This window comes from Pogona vitticeps, chromosome 1, assembly GCF_051106095.1.
Source record: "Pogona vitticeps strain Pit_001003342236 chromosome 1, PviZW2.1, whole genome shotgun sequence".
In the NCBI taxonomy this organism is placed as follows: Eukaryota; Metazoa; Chordata; class Lepidosauria; order Squamata; family Agamidae; genus Pogona; species Pogona vitticeps.
Genome location: NC_135783.1, coordinates 296,795,010 through 296,822,286, shown reverse-complemented (window position 1 = coordinate 296,822,286; position 27,277 = coordinate 296,795,010). Strand labels below are relative to the sequence as shown.

Here is a 27,277-nt window from a genome sequence, read left to right as displayed (position 1 = left end):
ATGAGTCTGCTTACAGAAAGGAAGTACAAGGATTGATACTCTGGTGTAAAGAAAATAATCTTACACTTAACATAAAAAAACTAAAGAACTCATAATTGATTTTAGGAGGAAGAGAAATGTACATTTACCACTGTACATAAATGGCGAGGAAGTGGAGAGGATTGGTAATTTTAAATTTCTGGGCACTTATATCTCAGAGGACCTCTCATGGAATATAAATGCCAACATGCTAGTGAAGAAGGCACAGAAGAGGCTGTATTTCTTGAGAATGCTTGGGAAGTTAAATTTATCACAGCATTTGCTTCTGTCCTACTATCGTAGCACCATAGAGAGTGTCCTAACCTATGGCATTCTCGTATGGTTTGGGAACAGATCTGTAGTGGACAAAAAAGCTCTACAGAGAACCATTAAAACTGCTGAGAATATCATTGGATATCACATCCCTCTGTCTAAGGAAGTCACACAATATCTTTAGAGACTTCTCCCATCCTGCTCACAACTTCTTTGAACTGTTGCCATCTGGCAGAAGATACAGAACAATTAAGACTCGGACCACACTGTGACAAACCCAGACCTACTGGGATATGCCACAGTTTCACTAAGCTGCCACCAACCATTCCCTATAAGAAGTCACACAGACCAGGGATGGATTTTTAACAAATAAAGGAATAAGGTTTATTTAAACAACACACAGGGAAAATAAAATGATCAAGTGAATAAGATACAGTAACGTGGCTTAGTCTCAATCATACATACACACAGTTTGGTTCACACAGAACACTTAACTTGAAGCACAGACCCTGAACCTATCAGTTCTGGCTAACCATACAGACACCTGAACCTATCAGGTTGGTACTGACTGACACACAGTAGTACCCTGTCTGACACACAGACTCCCACTCAAGCTTCTTCTCTCAGCTCTCCTCCAGCTTCTTCTAAACTTTACACAAGCTTCACATATATATACAGTACAGCCCCTCCTCCTGATGTCCCGCCTTCCACTCCCCATAGGATGGAACTTTCCCTCCAAACCCATGACAGACAGGTAACATCAGTGCTGTATGTAACACCTCCCCTCTTTATAAGTTGTTTTGTAGGGGGAAAGCTAAGGTGCTTTTCACCAAAAAACAACCTGGATCCAAAACATACAAAAACAGTTATACATACGATATCATACTTACTTATACTTACACTCTATTAGGCATTTAAACATTTACAATACATCAAGTTACCTTTATTCATACAAACCAACATGTTTAATAACAAGCACATTTAACCTTTGGTCACCAAAATATATACATAGTCCATGTTTCTTCGCCGTCTTCATTCTTCAGGTCTTCTTGACAAGGCGTCAGCAACACAGTTCACTGACCCTCTGACCACCTTCACTTCAAAGTCATAGTCTTGCAGGTTTAAAGCCCACCTCATAAGTTTACTATTGTGGGTTTTCATTGTCTTTAACCATTGCAGTGGTGAATGGTCAGTGCACAGAGTAAAATGTCTTCCCCAGATGTAAGGATTGGCCTTCTGGATCGCGTAGACTATGGCCAGGCACTCCTTTTCCACGGTTGCCAAATGTCTCTCACCTTTCTGGAGTTTCCTACTCAGGTAGGACACTGGATGCTGGTCACCATTTTCATCCTCCTGGCAAAGAACTGCTCCTACCTCGCTGTTAGACGCATCGGTGTAGATGATGAACTCCCGGTCGAAGTCTGGAGCACACAGCACTGGATAGTTGATGAGGGCCTCCTTCAACTTCTGGAACGCCTCCTCACAGTCGCTGGTCCACGGGATGCGGTCATCAGTCTTCTTCCTCGTCAGATCGGTCAGCGGAGCCGCAATCTCGCTAAACCTCGGGATGAACTTTCTGTAGTAGCCCACCAACCCAAGAAATGATTTGACTTTTCTCTTGGTGTTGGGTCTAGGCCAATCACGAACTGCTTCTATCTTAGCCTCTAGGGGTTTGATCACTCCTCCCCCTACCATGTGACCCAAGTATTTTATTTCTGGGCTACCCAGCTGCAGTTTGTTCTCCTTGCAGGGCCCAGGCCAAAGCACTTCCTCCCCTGGGTCAAAGTGCCTCTCTCTAGCTTTGTGGTCATACCATGTTTTCTGTCTGACCTTCTGAGCTTGCAGGTTTTCTGCTGCTAGCTCTAGGTTTCTCTTCAAGACATGCATTAAGGAGTCTATATATGTCACAACATCTTGTGGGTCATCCTGGGTGATCTGCTCCCAATTTTGTTTGATCAAATCAAGGGGCCCTTTCACCCTTCTCCCAAATAAAAGTTCAAACGGACTGAACCCGGTACTGGCTTGTGGCACTGATCGATAAGCAAACAAAAGGGATTGCAGCTTCTGGTCCCAATTGTTTGGATTCTCTGCCAAGTAAGCCCTAATCATGCGCATCAGAGTTCCATTGAACTTCTCCGTTAACCCATTACTTTCAGGGTGATAGGCAGTGGTTTCCTTGTGCTTAATTCCACAGATTTGCCATAAGCGTTTCATGAGCTTCGATGTGAACGATGCGCCCAAATCTGTGATTATTTCTGAGGCAAATCCCATCCTGGACATATACCCCACCAAGGCATCTGCCACTGTGTTAGTTTCAATGTTAGTCAAGGGTATGGCTTCAGGGTACCTTGTGGCATGGTCCACAATGGTGAGAATGAACCTGTTCCCCCTCTTTGTGGCCTTGGGCAAAGGTCCCACAATATCCACCCCTATGCATTTGAACGGAGTGTCAATCACAGGCAAAGGGCACAACTTTGCTTTGGTCCTGTCGCGGCTATTCCCCTGCCTTTGACACACATCACATTTTTTACAGAACTCTTTGATCTGCTTCCCTATTTCAGGCCAGTAAAAATTCTGTGTGATTCTCTGCTGTGTTTTGTTCACCCCTAAGTGCGCAGCAAACATGTCAGAGTGCCCCCTTTGTAAGATCATGGGGCGATACTTTTCAGGTACCACTAGCTGACTCCTGATCCCATCTCCCCCTTTTGAGATATTCCTCAGGGTCTCTCTATACAAAATTCCCTTTTTCTCATGAAATCTCACTGGGGTTTCAGGTGTTAGCTGGGCGTCTGTCACCTGTTCAAAACATTTTTGGAGAGTGGCGTCTGCCTTTTGCTCTTGGCCAAATCGGCTGTCTGTGGTTAAGGTTTCCACCACAGCTTCTGAACTCCCCTCTGCTTCCGTCTCGGGCTCATCATTACCCCCCGGAACTGTCCCCGTGGTGGCTTGTGAACGTGTAATCACTAGCACCCGTTTCACATGTTCAGCCAGGTCATTTCCCACGAGCACGGCTGCTGGCAGAGTCGATGAAATCGCTAGCCGCCAAACTCCCCTCCAGCCTTGAAAGTTCATAGGTACCTCAGCTACTGGCAGCGAGATCACCTGTCCCTCAATCCCTGCCACCTTTATGCTCTCATTCGGGATTATATACTCCCTAGGAATAATATCTGGATGGCACAGGGTCACCTGGGAACAAGTATCCCTTAACCCCCGATACTGATGGTCAAGTATTCCTACGTCCACCCCTGCTGTTTCAAACAACTGAGAATCTGTTCTCACAAGTAAGCAGCGCCTGACCTCCACAAGAGGACCATTTTCCTCAGCCTGATCAGCAGATGTAACTGTTCCAGATTGAGTAGCCATGGCAACAGGCTCCCTCAGTGACAAGGAGCTTTGCTCTTTCTGGACACAGAACACAGCTTTTGGCTTGGTTCCACTCGAATCATGAGGCACATTTCCTTTTAGCTGCTTTAATTTCTCACACTCTGAGATTAGATGGCCCTTTCCCTGTCAGAAATAACATTTTCTGCTATATTTTGAGTCTTTCTCATTTTGTTTTGGTTTTCCCTCCAAAATCTGAGGTCTTGGTTTCATGTCTGAGGGCTTCCCTTCACCATGGGCCCCTCCCCCTTGCTGGTTTCTTCCTGGTCCCTGAGAGTACTTGCTGTAGGTTTCTTTAGGTTTCCCCATCGATTTCCCCTCACCCAAGGGCTTTCTTATTTGGGAAATAAAATCTGCGATCTCGGCTGCTTCTGCCACAGATTTCGGTTTCCTTTCCCTCACCTGGAACTTCAGCTCCCCATGCAGGACTGAATAGAACTGTTCCAGCGCTATCAAGTCTTTGAGCTGCTGAAAGGTCTCTGTCCCCTCCTGAGATAGCCATTTCTCTAGCAGCCTCACCAGTTGGGCCCCCACTTGGGTAAAAGTCTGCTCTGGTTTCTTGGTGAGTGACCTGAATCTTTGCCTCAGCTGTTCCGCATTTATCCCATGTCTGGCAAACACCAGTTTTTTAAACTCTGCAAAATCTTTCATCAGTTCCTCTGGCATCTCTGCATAGACTTCTGCCAGGCTGCCACTGATTAAAGATCGCATGATGGTCATCTTCTCAGTTTCCCTTACTGAGAAGTCCACAAACGCTCTTTCCACTAAGGAAAAGAACACCTCAGGGCAATCTCCCTTGTGGTACACAGGGAATTTCTTCAGGTCAGCTTTAGACAATTGGCCTCCCTCAGAATCCCTATTGTTATTATTGTTCTGATTCATCAGTTCCAATTTTCTTAACTCAAACGCCATTCTTTCTTTTTCCAGAGCAATTTTCTCTCTCTCCCTCTCTATCTCAAATTGCCTTTGTTTCTCTCTTTCCCTTTCCTCCATTTCCCTCACCCTCAGTTCATGCTGTTGGGCTATGAGCATTTTCCTGAGTTCTGGGTTCTGTTCTCCCGTGCTGTCACCCTGCACTGAGCCAAATTCATCCTCAGAACCTTGGTCAACCTGGGGGTCTTTCACTTCACCCATTTCTGCCATTTGGCTTCGAGTCAAGGGCATAATCCCCCCCCAGAACAGGCTGCTTTCAAAAGTCAAGCCTCAAAATAAAGCGACCACTTTTTTTCTCTTTTGCCTCAGAACCAGCCTTCTATAGTTTGCAGCTGTTCTTCAGCACTAACTTGCAACTGTTGCCAGCCAGAGCCCAACCCCCTCTGCTAGGCCTCTCAGCAGACAAGCTAGATCACTGCTACTTTACACAGTTTCGCCTCAGCTTTTTTCCCGCCAAAACAGGTTGCCTCAGAGCTCCCTAATCTAGTCCCCAGTTGGCACGTTCTTCCACTAGCGCACCTCCCCGTGAGGTACGCCTAGAAGATTACCTACGTGCCCTCAGATTGTCCCTGACTAGACCCCCCTTGCTCTGGGCACACTTGCCAAGGCTTTGCTGGACCACTGGACAACTGGACCAGTCGTATCCCACACGCTGGACACCAATCAATGTGACAAACCCAGACCTACTGGGATATGCCACAGTTTCACTAAGCTGCCACCAACCATTCCCTATAAGAAGTCACACAGACCAGGGATGGATTTTTAACAAATAAAGGAATAAGGTTTATTTAAACAACACACAGGGAAAATAAAATGATCAAGTGAATAAGATACAGTAACGTGGCTTAGTCTCAATCATACATACACACAGTTTGGTTCACACAGAACACTTAACTTGAAGCACAGACCCTGAACCTATCAGTTCTGGCTAACCATACAGACACCTGAACCTATCAGGTTGGTACTGACTGACACACAGTAGTACCCTGTCTGACACACAGACTCCCACTCAAGCTTCTTCTCTCAGCTCTCCTCCAGCTTCTTCTAAACTTCACACAAGCTTCACATATATATACAGTACAGCCCCTCCTCCTGATGTCCCGCCTTCCACTCCCCATAGGATGGAACTTTCCCTCCAAACCCATGACAGACAGGTAACATCAGTGCTGTATGTAACACACACGTTATCTGAATAGTTTTTATCCCAGAGTTATAATTGCACTTAATAATGAACTTAAAGACCACCAGCAGTGGACAGTTGGACAGTGCTACTTAGCCAGCAGTGCAGATGTTTGTGTTCTTAGTGGGGGATTTTTAGTGGGTGGGGAGTGTTTGGGGATTTTTTGTGTGTGTGCATGTGGGTCTGGTCTCTGAGTGTCTGTTTGAATTTTGTTGTATGTGTATACTATGTATATACTTACAATGACAATAAATTTATTTGATTTGATTATTTGATTTGAAGCTCCATTACCATCTTTATTTCTCAGAATACCTCTGGGGCACCAGGTGGCTAGTATTACTTCCCCCTTTTGAAGTGTCCCAGCTGCTCAGAAAATAATATGGTAGGGTGGTAGGAAATTTCCTATGAGGATAGAGGAGAACTGGGGAGAGAGGTGAGAGGGTATTTTACCTGTGCTCTGTATGTTTTTTGTGTGTATGTGTGTGTGATAGAGTTTTGTTTTCTTCATTCTAGTAAGACATGTATTTTACCTAAAGAGGCAAAACAAGTATTTTCTTACATGATTTGGCATTTGTGCTCAAAATTTGTTCTTAGGTTTTTGGCCAAAATATTTGTCTCCAAGCCTCATCACTTGCCTTCTGTAACTGTGTTCTGAGGTCAGACCATACACTCTACCCTTAACTTCCTAGAAAACTTTCTTTTCATTTAGCCTCACTAATTTGCTTTCTAAAATCTTGAGATCTTCTGAATGGCCCTATCTGCCATATTAATGACCACAGGAAAAGGGGTACAACTAAATGTATTCGCGAAGGCTTTCACGGCCGGGATCTAATGGTTGTTGTGGGTTTTTCGGGCTTCTTGGCCGTGTTCTGAAGGTACAACTAAAATTATTTCCTTGAATGTAAAGTAATACAATGATCTCATAGCAGAGCCAAGATGAAGAACACTCATTAAATAACCTCACTGAATTGGCAGTAGCGGAATATTTTTTTATGTTATGAAAAGTGGGGAAAAATACATTTAGAGTACACGTGTGTATATTACTATATTAGCATTTTTTAAAGCTATTGATATTTTATTTTAAAAGTTGAAGGCAGGTCTCTGAACTCAGAGTACCAAGAGAGACCCATAAAACTGTACTGTCAGGTTTGTGCTATCAAGATAATCTCACATAGTCTTTTTTTTAATGCAGAGTTTCTGTGAGTTTCCCAGTTTATCCCTACCGGAACACGCAGAACTACCATCATTTCAGAATACTCAAAGAACCTTGGAAGCTAAAGGTGCCTAGACCACCAGTAGAACTGGTATTCATCTTCTGTCCCTTCTATAAAAAGCAGAAACAAGTGTTTGAGAGGACCCAAAATGGGCTAAACTCAACTCATACTGTATGCTGCCAAACATCATCGAGCTGTCTCGCAGCACAAAATTAATAGTTTTTCTGAATTAACTTCCAGATTTAACAAAAAAGCAAGAAACAAGAAAGGTTCAATACAGATATGCCCTTAATATTTTTTTCTTTGCTTTTCAACATGTGGCCTTTTCGAGAGCCAAAACGTCTTCTGTACACTCTATTCCTCACAGATCTTTGTGCTGTAAGACATGAAGCATTACAAAACTAAACTAACTAACTTATCTTTATAATACTATACTGGACAGTACTGAGACTGTATGTAGCAGCTAGAAGCTGAAAAATACCCACAGTAGAACAGTATAAATTGTTTGAACTCATGTGCATAGAAACAAAGCCTTCTCCTTTTTCTTTGCAATGGCGGAGATTTTAAGGAACGTAGACATTATTTTTATGTAAGCACAACGTATCTGCCTATTACGACAAGACTCATGACGAATACTCTCCTCTTTTTTCTTTTTAATCCCATGTCCTTACATTTATTTTACGTTTTTAGTAGCTAAATGCAACAAAGGTCACTAGAGAGAACACTCTGTACCTTTAAATGACTCTCCTGTCAACACAACACACAATCTCTCATGTAAAGTCTCTATAAAACCTGCCTCACATCTTCAAGGCCTCCAGTTGCAGAGTGGGGGGTGGGGGTGGCAGCAAGTTTCCCAGATCAATGGCTATTTGAAATTCAACCATATGGTTGAAGCCCTACAGCTGCATGTGTTAATTACCACACGTGCCCCCTGTAAAGCAGTCTGCTCAACACAAAAAGAAAAACAGAAGAGAAAAAGGGCTGTTCCGGAGGATTAAATAAATAGTCCAAATTTTTTTTGCCTAATTCCTCCCAGACGCACAATCTGCCTTCCTTCTGACACCTGCATGCTTAGGAGCCATAATACCCGCTTTACATCTCCAGCCATGTGCAGTGAACCTAGGCAAAACTTTTGCAAAGTGTACTTTCTCTTCCCAGCCCTCTTTCCTCTCATTTTTTTTTCTCCTTTAGAGAACTAATTTCTGGCTGACAACCAGACTGAGTTGGGAGGAGGCTTACAATATGTCCTTTCATTTCCTCACAGAACAGAATGGACACCTCGTCAACTATGTACTGTCTGTGAGAGAAAGAGAAAGTAGTAGGAGGCAGAAATAAAAGGATGGAAAACTAACAAACTGAAAAACAAATGTGCATACATAAATAAAAGCCACAGTCATATTCTTCTAAGTGGAGTGAGTGAGAATGGAACTGCACACATTTTAATTGGAAGCAAAAAAACAAGGTTTGGAGTTATTGAAGTGAATAGAACAAATTAAGGAGACGTAGAAGACCTCAAAAATATGAAACATCTCATTACCAGAGATACCTCATGCCACTGTTGTAACTTTTTCAGAAAGACAGGTATAAAAGAAAGCCAATATTAAACCATTCACTACTTTTGTACATAGCCACCGTTGTGTGGTTCCATGCATTCAGATAATTTCCCAGGGTTTTATTTACTGCCCAAACCAAAGACACAAGTTCTGAAGGTTTTGCCTGGTTATTTGTGCTTTAACATTGAATGGATATTGTAGTTTGAGAAATGAGTTTCGGAAATCTTTCAGTTTGGAGCCTCTTGTGAGTCTGACCAGATATAATTGTATCTGAGGGCTTCGCTGTAAATGATCAATTTAGTGGCGTGTTCATGATGGAAGAATGCAGGTAGTTCTATCAATCAGTGTATTTCCAATACAGTTATATGTCCATGTTGTATAAGCAGTTAGTCCTTTTTTTGGCTTTGTTTTATTTTTCTTACTGAAATACTTGCACAGACGAACATGGCTACAACTCCAAACAAAGGCAACTCTTTCTCAGTGACCAATGGGATGTCAGTTAAGAGAATTCAGACCACTCTAATACATATCTTCATTGTTGTAATCCTTCTTAACCATATTAACAAAAAGCTTGAAAGCAAAAAAAAAATAAAATCTAATAGTGCCACACAAATGACTAGCTTTTTAGAGGCATAGGATATAGTTCCATAACTTTCAAGGAATGTGATTATTATCGTTTTTTTCAGATTCAGTACTTGCACACTTTTGTTTCAAATCCCCAGTTGTGTTCACATCAGGATTACTGCAGGAGACCTTGGCTTCTTCCTCTGAACACGAAACTTAATATTTACTCCTTTGCCATAAGTGTATGCGCCTCCTAATTCTTCAGGTAGAAACTGAAGGATACTGTTTGTATTCTGTACATAGTAGATTCCCCATTTTGAGGATGAAAAAATAAAAGTACAGCAAGGAGAGAAATGATTTTAAAAGACAAAATGAAACAGCGCATGACATGTGCCTCCTCCTCTATGAGCTCTCATGCCAGTTGAGGCTGTCCAGGACTGCTCTTTAAAAGTGGGTTGTTGTGTGTCATCAAGTTGAATCCAAATTATGAAGACCCAAAAAGGGTTTTCAAGATATGTGAGATACAGTATTTGAGAAAGGATTTTACCATTGCCATCCCCAGTAAGATTCTATGGCTGAGCAAGGATTTGAGCTCAAGGATTTCTATTTCATTCCTATACCAACTTCACCACACTAGCTCCCTGTGAGTGATAACTCGGAAAACAGACTCAGAAATGTTAGGAAGACAGCTTCATTGTACTGTTGCTCTTATGCTATGGAATCCCCTTCCTGAGTACCTGCAATTTTGATGTCTTTGTGGTCATTCAGAAGGTCATGTGAGGCAAATATGTTTGCTTTTGGATGCTGATAGTTTTTTCTGTGTTTCCCCCATTTTCATAGCGAGAAGTTGTTGTTGTTGTTGTTGTTGTTGTTGTTGTTGTTGTTGTTGTTGTTGTTGTTGTTGTTGTTGTTTGCTTTTTTAAAAGCATTGCTAAAAGCTGGACAGCTCAATGGTTTAGTCATCTGACTGTGGATCCTGGGCTTGTGAGTTCAATTCCCCATTGTACCTCCTGCAAGAAGGACCAGCCCAGGTGGCCTTGGACAAGATGCACAGTCCTAGGTTGCCCCCAGAAGAAGGGAATTTTATACCATTCCTGAGTACTCTCTATCTAGAAAAAACCTGAAAAGGGTTGTCACCAGTCAGAATTAATTTTATGGTATGCAATTATTAAGTTTGTTATATGATTCAATTGTTGAAATCTTGTTACCTACTGTAGTACATTGAATCAGTGGGGATTTTGTCAGTCAACTCCTTCTTAAGTTCCATTAATTCAAATGGGCTTCCTCTACTTGTGACTTTATTACAGTAAGTCACAAAAAGAGCAGACCCATTTGATTCAGTAAGCCTACTCTAATGCAAAGGACGTGGTGGTGCTGCGGGCTAAACTGCAGAAGCCTGTGCTACAGGGTCAGAAGATCAGCAGTCATAAGATTGAATTCACGTGACGGAATGAGCGCCCATCGCTTGTCCCAGCTCCCGCCAACCTAGCGGTTCGAAAGCATGCAAAATGCAAGTAGATAAATAGGAACCACCTCGGTGGGAAGGTAACAGCGTTCCGTGTCTAAGTTGCACTGGCCATGTGACCATGGAAGATTGTCTTCGGACAAAACGCTGGCTCTATGGCTTGGAAACGGGGATGAGCATCGCCCCCTAGAGTCGAACACGACTGGACAAAAATTGTCAAGGGGAACCTTTACCTTTACTCTAATGCAACTCATCACATTAAGCAACAGAATTTCAGCCTGTACGTTTTATTGTCTAAACCATGCTGTATGCCATTTGAGGTGTCCTTGGACTTAAGAATGACATATAAGGGGAAAGAATTAGTAGACAGACATACAGTTATTAAAAGATAGGATAACATCTAGGTAAGGCAGAGAAATTATGATGACTTCTCAAATAACACTATGAAAGCTGAAATTGTTAAATAGACAAGGAATCAGAAGGGAGCAATTAAAAGTACTGAAAGTAATCTCAAGTTCAAGGCAGGTCATCACCCTGAGGATAAAGTCTAACAGCGAAGCCAGGAGCAGACATTACAAAATTTCTAATCTAAAAATGTACTATGGATGTTTCAGCATATTTAAGATTTGGCTGGCAGGAATCAGAAAGTCTAAAGGCAATGTTTGCAACAATCTGCAGAAAATAACGATGGTTAGTTATTCTGCAGAGTTATAAAGATGTGGGGGAAATTCTTCTTGCCTTCATCTGAAAACTGCATGAAGCACAGCATTTTGTACATTTCTACAGAAGGATCTAAAGCAAATCTGGGCAAAGTGCGGCCCGAGGGCTACATACGGCCCACGAGCCACTTCTGTCCGGCCCGTGGAAAGTTTTGAACATCAAAACCATTTATAGGTTTTTGTCTAAAGTTGATCAGTTGCTTATCTTTAACATACTGCAAAAAAAACCTCTTTAGTATTTGTGAAGATTAACAAGTTTAAAATAAAAGCAATCATAACATCAGTTTCATTTTATTTTTAAGTAAAGTTGGTTCGGCCACCGAAGACAGTTCAGATTTTTCATATGCCCCCCCCCTCAATAGAAATTAATTGCTCACCCCTGATCTAAACTGAAGCATGCAAGGTAGAGGACCTCAGTAATCTTGTGAGGGTTATTGAAAACATTGCCCTTGAGGTTTGTGTTTTCCTGCAGCTAATCAAGCTTCCTTTTAAGGTTAAGGTAGTAGTATGCAGTATCTTTAATAAGTAGGCAAAGGGAAAAAGTAGTTGAAAAATCACAGGAATGTTTTAAAAAAAACACACACACACAATGAATTTAAGGACTGATAGCATGGCAAACAAATGGCAAAGTTCAATGAAAGGGCACTGCCAAAAGGATAGAAGCAGACATAAAAATACTGTCAAGCTTCAGTCAATTCACCATTCAGCACATGGCAGAAAAGAGCCGAGCTGTTCTGCTTTGCATCAACCACATACGAGAAGGATTAAAGGTCATAAGTGGTTAATCCAAGACTGCAGATGAATGAGCAAGAGGTTCTGCAAACCCCAATTGCTGTTCTCACTTCCCAAGTGATGGACACTGAATCATAGGGTTGAGCAAATTCTGCTGACAAGGCAGCCTAACACACACACACACACACACACACACACACACACACACACACACACAACCTGAGAGAGGGGGAACAGGGAGGGGTGATACAAACAATAGACACAGATACAGACAATAGATAAAGAGACACATGTGCACACATGCACAGCAAATCACAAAAGTTTCACCTTGGAATAGACAAATTATGTGGGGTTTTATAGGGTTTTACGTTTAACTTGTAAACTACTCAAAGTAGTTCTGGCACTAATGGGGCAGTATATAGATCAAATAAATACAGTGGTGCCTCGCATTACGACGTTAATTCGTTCCAGCAAAATCAATGTAGAACGAAAACGTTGTAAAGCGAAAATAAAAAAGCCACTGAAACACATTAAAACTTGGTTAATGCGTTCCAATCGGCTAAGAACTCACCGTCCAGCAAAGATCCTCCATAGGGCGGCCATTTTCGGGTGCCTGTGCAGCGAAAAATGGCTCCTAAACACAGTGGGGAGCCATCTTGAGCACCAGGTGGCCTTTTTGAAAACCCGACGATCAGCTGTTTTGATCGACGGGAAGCGAAAATTGGTTCCCAAAACAGGGAACCCCATTCAAAACATCATTTTGCGATCGCAAAAACCTCATCGTAATGTGGATTTGTCGTTAAACAGAGCGCCCATCTTGCGAGGCACCACTGTAAATGAACTACACAACTTCAATGTTGACAATGAAGAGACTGAAATTGTTAAAGATTTTGTACACCTTGGCTCAATCACAAATCCAAATAGAGACTGCAACCAAGAATTCAGAAGAAAAAATGAGAGTCAGAAGGGCAGCAATGGAGGAATTTAAAAAGATAATCAAGTGTAAGAATGTATCACTGGAGAACAAGAACAAGATCATCCACAGAATTGTATTCCCAGTCACTGTGTACATGTGTGAAAGCTGGACATGGAAGAAGGTTAATAAGAAGAAAATTGATTCATTTGAAATGTGTTGCTGGAAAGCTTTGCTGATTGGACTTCCAGAAAGACAAATGAGTGGATTCTATAGCAAATCAATCTTGAACTATGTCTGGAAGCAAAAAGATATAACTGAGGTTTTCATGCTTTGGCCACTTCATGAAAAGGAAATATTCTCTGGAAAAGACAATAATGCTGCAGGGAAAGAGGACAGCAGGAAAAGAGGAATCAAGCCAGAGACCTAAGCCAATGAGCCATCCAGCAGTTCTGAGATGGATTGACTCTCTAATAGAAGCCACAGCCTTGAGTTTACAAATGCCGAGCAGGGCTATTAAGGACATGACATTTTGGAGATCACTCATTCATAGGGCCTCCATAAATTGGAGGCAAACTGACAGCAGTGGTTTCAGAAAGGATGGGAGGAGTCGGGTGAACAGTACAATTCTTGCTGAAGGACAAAGAAGGAAATTATAGGGTATCACAGAAATGAGTTTCAAGCCCAGTATTGAGACTTGACAATATGTAACAATTGTTGTTTTCTCCTCAAGCAACCACCAGGAGCTTTTCCTTGAATGAACTGAGATTAGAATCTTTTGGCTTTCATACACACTTGAAAACAAATTGTGGCAGTTCCAGTGAAGACTCAAAACACATCCTTCGGAGAGATTAATTCAAAAGATTGAAAACAATAAAACACTGGCCTGGTGATAAAAGCAAATAACCTTTAGTTAAAACATAAAAACATTGCCTTGTTCATTCTAATCAAGATACTATTCCAATCACAACTTGATTTCGAACCGTGACCATGCAGGTAATCTCTGGGAGAGTCACAGGACCTGGAACATGAAACGCTCCTTGTGCAAAAAAAATGCCAACAGCCATCCATCAGTATCCATAATCAGTGATGGTAATTCTGCAGCTGTGTTGTAAACACCTTTATGTTTTGATGGAATCATCAAAAGATGGAATCAGCAAGCAAAAGCACTGAAATTATACACACCTGTTGTAATATATCATTCATTCAAGCCATAACAATCTATACAACCAGTTAAATACAAAGCATACTTTAAAATTCAAAATAAAAATGGTGTTGAGGAATCATAAATCCGTAATTCCAGTGGATAACTATTAAAGGTTAATTATCTTTTTTAAAAACCTTATGAAATGGCACATCTGTGTCTTCATTAAATAACTTAGGATTCTTTGTTTTGATGCCCTTTTTTAACACTCAGTTACTACTGTTGGCACTTTTTAAATCTCTGGGCCCTTAAAGGATTTTCTAAAAAACTTCTGGAACCATACACAACAATCTCACTTTTACACCTGAAGTGTGAGTCTTCTACACTGCTCCACATAACAAATAGTCAAAATGCAATTGTAATTTTTCAGACTTCTAGAGACCTAGAGTGAGTTATTTTAAAAAATTAGGGTAGTCGAGGTGTTTTTTCTAACTTATGGTTTCCCTTAATTACTTTATAGCAAGATGAACTGAACTAAAAAGTATTCAAATTATTCTTCTGGTTGGTGCAAAATTACTCATGGAAAATGTAAAACATTAAATGTAAAACAGCATTTTAGTTTGACCTCATTTGTCCCCTGTTCAATTTAAGGAGAATAGTCATAATACTCACAAGGCAATGATGTCATTAACCTCAGAAAGAAACCAGCTTAGGCCAACAACATACAGCACCTTTGAAAATCCCACATCTGGAACAGATGGCCAAAAACAAAAAAGCCTACTCAGAATCATTCTGGTTCATTTGTTCAGGCCTTCTATTATTTCACCCTTGGAATGTACTGATGGTCCTCAAGATTAGTACAATTCAATAGGGCTTGCTTGCAATTTCTACTAAGAGTCATGTTTATGTGCCATTATCAGATGTAGAGCATTCACTTCATAAAAGCAATTTTTATGACTCAAAAGTTCCTACAACAGGATTATCGTCATAATGTTTTTGTTATTGGGAAGATTCCAATATATCTCAGGAAGATTGACTGGGAAACCCTAAATAACCTCCTACTTTATAAGAGCACAGAACTCCACTCACCTTTTCTCCCAGAATTACCCTGTCCTGATGGTCTGTCAGTTACTGAACCTTAAAGAGAAAGAGACAAATAGATGTGTTGTCCAGTAATCTGTATAAGCAAAGGATTCAAAGTTGTCATCTAAGAGTCAGACCAATCTGTTGTTGTTGTTGTTTAGTCATTAAGTCATGTCTGATTCTTTGTGACCCCATGGACCAGGCCCTCCTGTCTTCCACTGCCTCCCAGAGTTGGGTCAAATTAATGTTGGTAGCTTCGATGACCCCTTCACGGATTGCTGCCTTGTTGTGGTGAAAGGGCTTGAGTAATTCAGAGAATCTATGGGCTATGCCGTGCAGGTACACCCAAGACGGACAGGTCATAGTGGAGAGTTCTGACTAAACATGATCTACCTGGAGCAGGAACTGGCAAGCCACTCCAGTACCTTTGCCAAGAAAACTCCATGGACAGAAACAAAAGGACAGAAACAAAAGACCAATCTATTAGAAACCCAGAAAACTATACCTTAAAATGCACCCAGGCAACTGGTTCCACACATTGCTCCCCATTCAGCCAGTCATTTTAATAGATTCAATTAGAAGTAAATTAATTTACTAATTATAAAGAGATGTTAGAAGAAAATGGGGTACACCTAGGAAGCTACCAATGTGTCTTGTGGAACTAGTTACAAAGTACACCACTAAATGCAATTGGGTTATTTGATAAAATGGCCAGGCACAAGGATTTGATATAGATGCAGTGAGGTGCACAGATTGCCGTGTAGAGGATGTCCAGGTTGCCCAACTCCTACGTGGAATTCTGTTATACAATAAACCTTGGACAGACAGAAGAAGTGGGGGGGGAATGGCATGCACTCATCTGGAAGGTAATATTCCTATTTAGCTTGTGCCACAGAGAGAAATTGTTAAATGTTAGATAATATACATTCGTTCAGTTTCCTTAATTCCCAAGCACTTACCTCAAAAATATAATAGAAAATAATATCCTAACCAACATGTGACAAGTGACTAATTAGATATTTCATTTTATTTCACATTTTCTATAAGGAAAAATACCACTAGGATAGAATGACAAGACTGTTTTAAAAACATTTTCACTTTCATGTTTTAACCCATACTGACCTATGTATCAAGTTAACACTGCTATGATTCTAGACCACTACACTAGACAGCAAATAAACAAGCAAGCAGAAGTTCAACTTGACTGAAATCCTTTTGCACAAATAAGCAAATGAAACTTTTATTTATTTTTATTTATTTAACTTATATGCCGCCCAGACTACCCAAAGGTCTCTGGGCGGCTTACAGCAATTAAAATACAGTAAAAAAAAGATAAAACAATTAAAATACAATTAAAATATATACTCTAAAAATTGCCATCAGGACCTACAGTTGATATTTTGTAAGTGAAGTATCATCAGCTAAGCAATCTCCACAGACATTATCTGTTGCATTTGGAGTTATGTAAAAGTTAAGTAATTTGCATAACTATGAAATAGGATTTCATCCACTGTGTTACACTCTTCTGCTTTTTCATTTGCAGCATATTAATTAAACAAAACAACAAAGGATTGATAGCCACTAAATGGAACAATCATGTCCATCTGACAAATTCTCTGATAACTGGCCTGATTTTGAGCTGTATGAGCAGAGCCTCAATTTCTAATTACAGATCAAAGAGTTTATTCCCTCTTTACCAGCATTGAAACATGCAAACAATTTTCACTCCTCAGTACCTGAACATACAGGAGTTTTGTTCTGTACAGAAGAACCACTGATGGGTTTGCCATCTGGAGTGACACACCAGCAGTATCCAGTGTAGGTATGGCACTGCACCTGTTTGATGAAAAAGGAGGCCTGCTAGTCATTTGTATTTCAGTATTCACCTACACATGTGCTTGTTTAACAGCTAAGGGAGAGGTCATGCAGTAAAAAGAAATACAGTAAATATCTTCTGGAGATAAAAGTATGCATGTTAATAGAACTGGTTCCTCCATCTATCTCACATCTGAAATCAGAACTCTCAGCATATTTTTTTCAAAACTGGGGCACTTTAGTTATATTTAGAGTTATATATAGGTGAAGCAAAAATAAGTTATCCTGTGCTTTTTCATATTGACACTGCACTTAAAATTTTTCTATTTGTAGAATCTGTTACTCATATTAGTAACAAATCGCATGTCATAAAACTTAATTCGCAGTCCTACCAACTCTTCTCTGTCGGCTTTAAAAAGTCATTAAACTAATCAGCTATATACTGCATTTCACCTGCTTTCAGAGTTTCACCTATGTACATTTCATAAAGCTCCATAGATTGAATGCCACAGTGCTCGTATATCCAAGGGGAACAAGGTTTTATGTATGCCAGCAGCATGCCAAATCACATGCATCATTGGGAGTAGTTAAATTTTTCCACCAAAATGAAAAATTCAAGAAGTTTGGTCTACAAGGAATATATTATTCAAGGACATTGCATTAGCAATGGAAATTTTAAAACATGATGATTTCTAAGCATTGCTACGATAATATTGCATTAGTTGTTAAGTATTACAAATACTCTGAATTTTCTTAAACAATTTCCCAGCAGTATTATAAAGCAAAATAATAATGGGCAGTTTTGTTTCTGTGCAGTAGCACAGTAATAACAAAATAGCAACCATTCTAAGCCAATCTTGAAATTTCTTTTCTTTTTTCTTTTTTGTTTTGATTTTTTTATATGGAAAGAAACTACCAAATTGCCTTGCACGCAGATTTCTCATTTATTCTTTTTTTAAAAAGAGTTCCTGTAAATCCCCTTACAATAAACTTGAAAATTGTTTCCAAAAAAATGTGCTTAAAATAGTAGACTGAATAATGTTCATCAGAGCAAAATTAATAGTAGCCACTAGTACTGGCTGAGACAAAAATGTGAAGGAAGGACACAAATGAAAAGAAAGGCAAATCAGATTATGTTCCCAAGCCTAGTTTATTTGTGGAGAAGAGGAACTGCCTCTTGCTTCTCTGAGGAGAAGCAGAGCCATTCTGATTTAAAACCCAACATCTCTCTACAGAGAGGCAATAGGCATTTCAGTGGTAATGAAGGATTTTCCAATAACCAGTCTCTCACAGTTAAAATAGAATACTGTATGGACAAGAGATCACCCTTTGGGTCTGATGGCACTGACTGCAGCGCTTACTGGCTGACACTGGAACAGCTTCCTTGTCATAGTTATAATGCCACTGCTGACACTTTGTACAACAGTGTCAAGATGTGAAATTTTGTGCAAATAGAATGCCAAAATAACTAAAGTGAGTGTAGGAAAAAGTAGCTCTGAACATAAAAGTGCTTTTAGAACGGAGGCTTTAACAACAGTGTACTATAATTGCAAAACAATTAGCCAAGCAAATATTATTGTACAATAATGTTTCTGACAGATGAACAGGTGTATGTTGCAATTTGTAAATATGGAGGTGGAGCATACAATGTGCACTCTTTGTAGTTTTAATACCCTGGTGTTACAATATTCTGGTCTTCTAGGACCTTGGTGCATCAGATGGTTTAAACTACAGGCCTTTGTTCCTCTAGGCTTTGCAAAATTTTAATCAAACAGTGATGTTATTGTCATGGTGACAGCTTGCCAGATTCTGAGATGAAAACAGTTTGAGTTACAAAACCTGCAGGGAAAGTAGCATTTCCTAGTAAAAATATTTTCAACAACAGTCATGCAGTAATTCAGCAACATTTCCAGAAGCCGGAAACACAGTCACCATGGATTTTCCTCCAAAGATGTAAACCGACACAAGGCTGGCTTGGTTGGTTGGGTGTTTTCAATATGCCTAGAGGCTAAGAATGACATTTCCTTTAATAATTTTATCCTTAAGAACTTTGGTATTTTAGAGATGTATTCTCTAATTTTTTTCATTGTGCCTGTTAGGCTATAATCTGGCTGGATAGTTCAATGGTTTTAGTATCTGGCTGTTGAGCAGAGGATGGGAATTTGATCTCCCACTGTGCCTCTGAAAAGAGAGCCAACCAAGGTGCACAGCTACATGTGACTTTATCTCTCTCTGTGTAGCTTTCCTCCTCCTCTATGCAGCAATCATTCTCAGGCCCTTTGGTTCTGGTTGCACGGAAACCCCGCACATGGGGGACAGAATTGTGGATGCACATGGGATGAAGTCATGAGAGGGTGGGCAAAGTCCCACCCAGCAGGGCTAAAAATTAGTATATTGGAGCCAGCTTGCCCCTAGTGCCCCCAGAAGAAGGCAACAGTAAACCACTGGGTATTCTCTACCTGGAAAAGCATGAAAAGGATCACCATAAGTCAATTGACTTGATGGAACATGATTACTATTATTTTAAGGCTATAAGGTTCTTTATTTTTGGATTTAAACATGATTTAAGTTCTGTCTACAACTTCAGTTTTGCTTTTGAGTACATTTTTGTTTGCATATTCTCATAGTTGTAAGAAATATAGATGGAAAATGCACCTGTAGCTTTTCATAAGTTGCAAGAATATGCTTTTAAGCATTTGTGCCTGCAGTTTTTCCATAGCTTTAAGACTTTTGTCTGTTTTCAAATGTTGAAGTGTTTTTGTGCTTACGGAACATGGACACAATACAGATAAATAAAGCTTATAGTATTAGACAGTCTGACATTGCCTGGAATCATTGCAACAAGGAAAATGATACTCAGATGAATCTCGATATGATTGGAAATGATTGTCTTCATTCTGGAATTAACCATCAGTTGGGATAAATGGCAACTGTGATGATCACAGGCTTCTGATTTTTCCCTAAAAATTTCTGAAATTCTGTAGGGTTCTTAGGGAGATGTTCAGGCATCAGAATCCCTGACCTGACAACAATAATTGTGGGGAAAGATATTGTATTAATCATCTGGTGTCTGAATGGATAACCCACAACCTGGTTCCAGAGTTAAATACAAAAAAATGTAGTTTTCCGGTTCTCATATTTGGAGTATATATGTTTGTGATGGGTGGATTATTTTTGAGGTTAGTTTAACTGAAAGTAAGATTTAAGAGAACTGAAGCCCACAGTTAAAATAATCTACTGCAATAGGTTGAGAGGCAATTCATGTCTGTAATGTCATGCCTTGCCTGGAGCCAGAAAGGAATGAGGTATCTTCAGAGTAGGACAGTCTTGCCACCATCCCGGCATGTTCAGGGACTAAAGTAGATCAGGAGACTCCAACAGGTGCCCCAGGACTACTGCCTGAATTTAGAGGATTGGTTAGTCATCATGACACAGCTCAATGACCAGAGGATTTCAGGAGCAGAGAGGTTATAAATTCCAGGTGAACAAGCATCAGTGCAAGTGTGGCAGCATGAAAGCTCCCATCTGAGACTTACCCAGGAGAAAATATAAGCTCTAGGTTGGAACCTGACCGAAACTCTAAGAAGAGGTGAGTTAGCATACATAGCTATAAACAGGGTAATCAGTATTCTGATGTTGTTGCGCTTACACCTCATTCTGTTAACTTTTGCTTGACTTTTTGAATAGATCGCTCCCCGACTATACTAGGAACTTTGTCCCAGATCTACTGGACAGCACCACAGCCTTGCCTGTATGGCAGGGAATCCAACCAGTGCTGGTGGAAGCACTGTATGAAACCCACTCCAAAGAGGGAATAGTTCAGCAATTCATACAGGACTGTCAAAACAAGATCAGGCACAAGACAAACAACTTTTTCAAATATTTGATTAAAATAGCATAGAAGATAAACAGAATGCAGGGTCTCTGACTATCATCAAAATAACTAAAGCAATGAAAATCTAAAGTGGAAAAAAGTTTCTGGGTTAATTTAGACTATTATACAAAGTTTTTTGATACTTTGGCAAAACCTTTCATTGAAGCAGTTAATGAAACCCATATGAATGAGGTATTTTCAAGATCATTTACAGAGGAAAGCTTAGTTGTATGAGATAGGCCTACATTCAGTTAAAAGCAGCCTTGAGCAACCCAGTCCCTGTTTAAAATCAGACAAGGAGAGAGGTCCCTGTGACTAGCAGGAATTTGCTTCAAACATTCAACTGAATATTTAAATCTGCTTAGAAATTGTATTTATTATATTTGTATTATTTTTAAAACAGAAAACAAATACAAAAATACAAATAATACTGCTTAATATGCACTAAATTCTACTGTGCACCCCATACCCATGGGACCCCATTGAACAATATTTTTATTACAAACTTCATTTCCAAAATTGTATAGATTGTTGTTTAGACCCTTTCCTTTCACTAATATGAATCCAACAAATCTACCTCAAATAGCATAAAAATATTGGAACTTATTTCCCCTCTTTTGATCTTGAGTTCAATAGTCATTTTATCATTTAATGCAATGTCCCATATTTCACCACACCAATCTTCTAACTTGATATCATTTTTGTCTTTCCAAAACCTAGCTATTAATATTCTAGCACTTGTTATAAAGTTAGTAATCAATTCCTTCGAATAACAATCAAGATCTATCTTATCAAAAATTGACAACAAAGCAATTTTAGAGTTAAATTCAATATCTTTACCAAATATATCACATATTTCCTTAAAAATCAGTTTCCAAAACTTCTTAACCAATTTACAATCCCACCACATATGATAATATGTGCCAATTTCTTCATCACATTTCCAACAAGCTTTAGAGTAATCTGAGTTTATTATATTCAATTTCACAGGAGTCAAATACTACCTTAAACATTTTTTTAAAAATTCCTTTATTCTTATCGACATTAACCTTAAAACTCTCATCCTCTGCATTTTTATCCAATTAAATCATTTCCCCAAATTAATTTCAAACCTTTTATTCCCCTCTCTTTTTCCTCTTCTTCCAAAATTATATTATATATTCTACTTAGTACTTCTTTCATTAAAGCATCTTTCTGCATATCTTCATGTAATGATAGAAATTGTTCGTGCTTAGTGTATTCTCTACATTTACCATTAATTTTCAACCATTCATTTGTCCAAGTGTCTAACCGAATATAATTTTACCGTGAAAGTTTATTAGTTTAAAGTTTAACCATAATCAACTCCTTCAATCTCATTTTACTCATCCAGTCCTTCAATCTTGCAAAACTTTTATCCTTAAACAAATCTACTAAACCCTTTAGATTTGTAGGAAAACTTTCTATTTCAATCACTAATTTTAATGGTGAAGTTGAGGGACAAAACTTCTTTCTGTATCTGTTCCAGACATTTAACATATTTCTTAAAAAGGGGGTTTTCATCTGATTTATTGTATTTCTTTTTACTATATTAAACAAGTATTTTTCAACATTCCCATTTATTTCTGAGGATTCCATATCCCACCAAATTAATTTTTCTTTATGGTATATAATCTCTCCAATAAATCTTAATTGATTTGCTATATAATAATTTTTGCATTAGGCATACCTAAACTTCCTTTGTTTTGAGCCTTATACCAATATATTTTATTTATTCTAGATTTTTTTTACCTTGATTACAAAATCCATTAACTAATCCCTGCCAAAACTTGATATCTTCTTCTAATTGTATGAGGAGCATCCTAAATAAAAAGATAATTTTTGGTAATATTTTCATTTTAATCATGGTGATTCTCCCAAACCATGATAATTTCAATTTGGAATACTATTGCAGTTTCCCCAAATTTTTCTAAATGCTTTTTAACATTATCCATACTTTCTAATGGGTTTTTAATAGTCAATAATGAATCATCAACAAATAAATTAATTTTAATTGTATCATTTTTTCCTAATCCTTTAATTAATTCATTATTTCTTATTGCATTAGCTAGCAATTCTATAACCATACAAAATAATATTGGTGAAAGTGGACAGCTTTGTCTCGTACCTTGTCCTAGAAAAAACCGTTCCATTAAACCATCATAAACTATTACTTCTGAAGTATTATCTGAATACAATTGATCTATAATCCCTCTAAATTTTCTGCCAAATTCCCAACCCCTTATAAGAAGTTTTAGTGTTGGACATTCAACACAATCAAAAGCCTTAAATATGTCTAATGATAAACCAGTTGCTTTTATATTTCCCTTTTCTAACTCATATATAATGTTCAATACTCATCTAGTTAAATTATTCATTTGTCCTCCCTTAATAAAGCCACACTGGTCTTCCTTAATATAATTTGCTATAAATCTATGTAATCTATTTGCTAATATAGCAGTAAAAATCTTAGCATCTTGGTTTATTAGAGATATGGGTCTATAAGATCCCAGATCTGTTTGACCCTTGTTGGGTTTCGGAATAAGAATCGTTAATGAATGCTTCCAAGAAGCAGAAACTGTCTCTTCTACCATTATTTTATTATAAAACATTTTTAACTTAGGTATCAAAATGGAACTAAAATGCTTATAATATTCTGGACCCAATCCATCAGGGCCTGGTGTTTTGCCATTTTTCAACTTATTAATAACATTGGCAATTTCTTGTTATTTAATCTCTTCTAATATTCCTTTATCACCTTCCAATAATTTGATTGTTAAATTCTCATTTATATAATTTTCTATATTCTCTTTCATTAAATTATTTCCTTTATATAATTTCTGAAAAAATTCATGAAAAATCTTCAATTTATCTTTCATTATATTACAACTCTTACCTGTTCTATCTTTAATTATCCCTATTGAGTCTTTTACTTTTCTATTTTTACACAATCTAGCTAATAATTTTGAATTTTTATTATTAAATTCAAAAAATGCCTCTTTAAATACATCAAATCTCTCTGGACTTTCTCTGTTTCTAAGTTATCTAGTTCCTTTCTCTTAGCCTGAATTTCCACCAAAATTCTTCTATCTCTTTCTTTAAAAATGTGTTTTCTAAATTTTTCAGATCTTCTTCCAATTTTTTTACATTTCTCTCCTTATTTTTTTTTTAATTTACGGGATTCCCTTCTTGTTATTCCTCTTTAGATTGCTTTCATTGTGTCCCATAGCAGGCCTAATTTAGCACCTCCTGCTTCATTTATTGTCCATAATTCTAACCATTCCTTCTTTATCTTTTCTATTACCTCTGGGTACTATAAAATATTATTATCCATTGTCCACCTTTTAGAATTTTTATAATCTTTTATTATTTCAATCTTGATTGACATCAAAGCATGATCTGTTATTTTAATAGAAGTAATTTCAGTATTAACTATCTTAGAAATTAAGTCTTGAGATGTGAATATATAATCTATTCTAGAGTAACTGTTATGTACTGCTGAAAAATATGTATATCTTCTTTCATCGCCTTTCAATTCTCTCCAAATATCCTTCAATTGGTTATTTCTTACCTTCTTGCTCAGTATTGTATTTCTGTGATAAATATCATTCCGACCATAAATATTTTTTATCTTTTATCTTATCCATAACCGTATTAAAATCTCCTGCCATAATAACATAACCTTTCTTTTCCATTTCTTTAAAAGATGAAAGTTATCCCAGAAGGAAGAGGAGATAGGAGGGAGCAAAGGGTGTTGGTATTTTTTGGTTGCTATTGCACGTCTTTTTCCCCTTTTCATTTTAAAGGGAGTTAGGCCAAATAGAGTTGCTTCAGATTTCCATGCCTTGTGGATGCAAGGATCACTGTATGCTTCACCTCTATGTGACCTTACACAACCCTACTTACCTCAATCCATTCCATGTCTAACTTAATTTGTTTTTTCCTTTGTAAAATGAAAATAATGCTAGCAACTTTCCTAAGCCTTCAATACAATCTTGAAATGTTGGGTGCAAATTTATAGATTCAGAATTGCAGAACTGAAAAGATTGTGAAGTTCAGCTCCCTCTTAGGGCAAGAAATCCATTGCTAAAGCATTTCTGATAGATGGCCAACCAACCTCTGCTTAAAACTCTTCAGTCAAGCAGAGTCCACCACTCTCCAGGGTAGTCAATTTCATTATTGAAAGGCTCCCATGGTTGAAATGTTCTTCCTAATGTTTGGTCAAAATGTTTCTTCTAATTTTTCTGGTCCTATCTGCTCAAGCTGCAAAAAAAATCAGCCTGGTCCATCTTCCACAGGACAGCTTTCAAATACTTGAAGATAGTAATCATAACACCTTTCAACCTTCTTTTCTCCAGACTAAACATGGCAAGTTCCATTCAGAATTTAGTTTCTAAGCCTCTTACCATTCTGGTTGCCATCTTCTGGCCATGTTCAAGCTTCTCAAGATCCTTCTTAATTTTTGTAGTGCCCTCAACTAGATAAAGTGGTGCCCCGCATGGCGACGTTAATCCGTTCCGGATTAATCGTCGCTATCCAGAAACATCGCAATGCGGGGGGGAAACCCCATAGAAATGCATTGAATTTCGTTTAATGCATTCCTATGGGGCAAAAACTCACAGTTATGCGAAGATCCTCCATAGCGCCCCCATTTTTGCTGCCTCGGTAAGCGAGGAAATTGCGCGAAAATGGTTGCGGTGGCCATTTTGGACACCTGGCGGCCATTTTTAAACTGCCGATCAGCTGTTCTGCAAACATCGCAATGCGATGTTTAGGCTATTAAAACATTGCAATGCGATCGCATTAGCGATCCCAAAAAATAGATCACTATGCGGATTCGTCGTTAAATGGTGCGCTCGTTATGCGAGGCACCACTGTACAATGCTCCAGATAAGGTCTGACTAAAGCAGAACTGAGTGGCTCTATTACTTCCTTTCATCTGGACACTGCACTTATATTTATAAATTCTTTTCACACTTTCTAAATATGCTGCTTTTAAAAATAATCCTTATAACAATTAGAATATAATTACTACAGAAGAACATTGTGCTAAGAGATAAAAACTAATATGCAAACTTTAATGGGAAATAAGTATCTTTATATTAGAATTGTCAGCTGGCTGGATAGCTCAGTGGTTTAGTTATCTGGTCGTAGAGCCAGAGGCTGGAAGTTTGATTCCAAACTGTGCCTCCTGGGAGTACAGACAGTCTGTGTGGTTTTGAGCAAGCAGCACAGTCCCAGGGCACCCGCCAGAAAAAGGGAATAGTACCTTGAAAAGAGTTGTCACTCATCAAAACTGACTTGACAGCACATTATTATTATTATTATTATTATTATTATTATTATTATTATTATTATTATTATTATTATTATTATTATTATTATTATTATTATTATTATTATTATTATTATTATTATTATTATTTTAGAAATGGAAGGCTGATAGAAAGTACCTTGTTTAAAGCCATCAAACAGTCTTGGGACTTAACCAAGAGCAGAGAACCACAGCTCTCAGCCTTAGCCACTATGTTACACAAACTCTGTAGTGACTATCCAGATCTTCACACACGATGCAGTTAGACAAAGAGAACTCCTCCATCTGATGGGAAGCCATGTCATTTTTGTCCTTTTTTGGTCAAATTTGGATGAAAACACTCCAAAGCTTCCTGCTCAGACTGACAAAATAGCAGTAAAAATTTGCACAACAGAACTGCTCTGTCACCCTCTCCCAAATTAATTAGAAATGCTATTGCATCCCTCTTCCCTATGTCAGACACATCAATTACAGTGTGTGAAATGGAACAAAAGCCAACACTTCAGACACTGGGCCCTTAAATAAATTCCTGCACCCATAAAAATCATTATAATATGAAAACATTAAAACTGTAGCCACTGACATGCTCCTCTGGGAGAATGGAGCCTTTGTCAGGGCCTGTTCAATTCCTCACGGAAGATGCCAGAATGAGGTTTCAAAGGACTGCATAAACATTTTAACAAGCTGGCAAGATCGTCCATTATAACTTGACAGAGGCAAATCAAGGGGTGATTTGTTTTCACTCCATCCTCTGGAGAAGGGAAAACACAGAACCGTGTGTATATGGAAACACAGGAATTGGTTTGGATTAATCATTTAGCTCCATAGGACACTGACAACTCTATGTTGTAATGCAGTCTGTCCCTTCCCTTGCTTTCCTGCACTGGATTCCTACACAGTTCATCACAACTCAGAATATGACTGTTGACATCCTGCTCCAAAGCAGAGAAGGACTGACCATATTTACACATTTCAACGATACCTTTGTATAAGACTTGTAGCCTACAGTAGATGAGGACTCAGCTCGCTTGTTGAGTATTCTGTTCAAAATCAATAAAACCTAGGATCCGAAACACAGTACCCT

General features: G+C 38.7%; 1 protein-coding gene across 2 annotated transcripts in view; it reads right to left on the bottom strand.

The window, feature by feature from the left end:
- Positions 1-27,277, bottom strand: part of SMOC1 (SPARC related modular calcium binding 1) — a 119,661-nt gene that overhangs the window by 53,111 nt on the left and 39,273 nt on the right. For both annotated transcript variants that reach the window (XM_020788525.3, XM_020788526.3), the window contains exons 4-5: positions 16,909-17,008; positions 15,179-15,226 (exon numbers count right to left, since the gene is read on the bottom strand). In XM_020788525.3, coding sequence (XP_020644184.3) covers positions 15,179-15,226; positions 16,909-17,008 — 148 coding nt within the window. The remainder of the gene's footprint in view (positions 1-15,178; positions 15,227-16,908; positions 17,009-27,277) is intronic.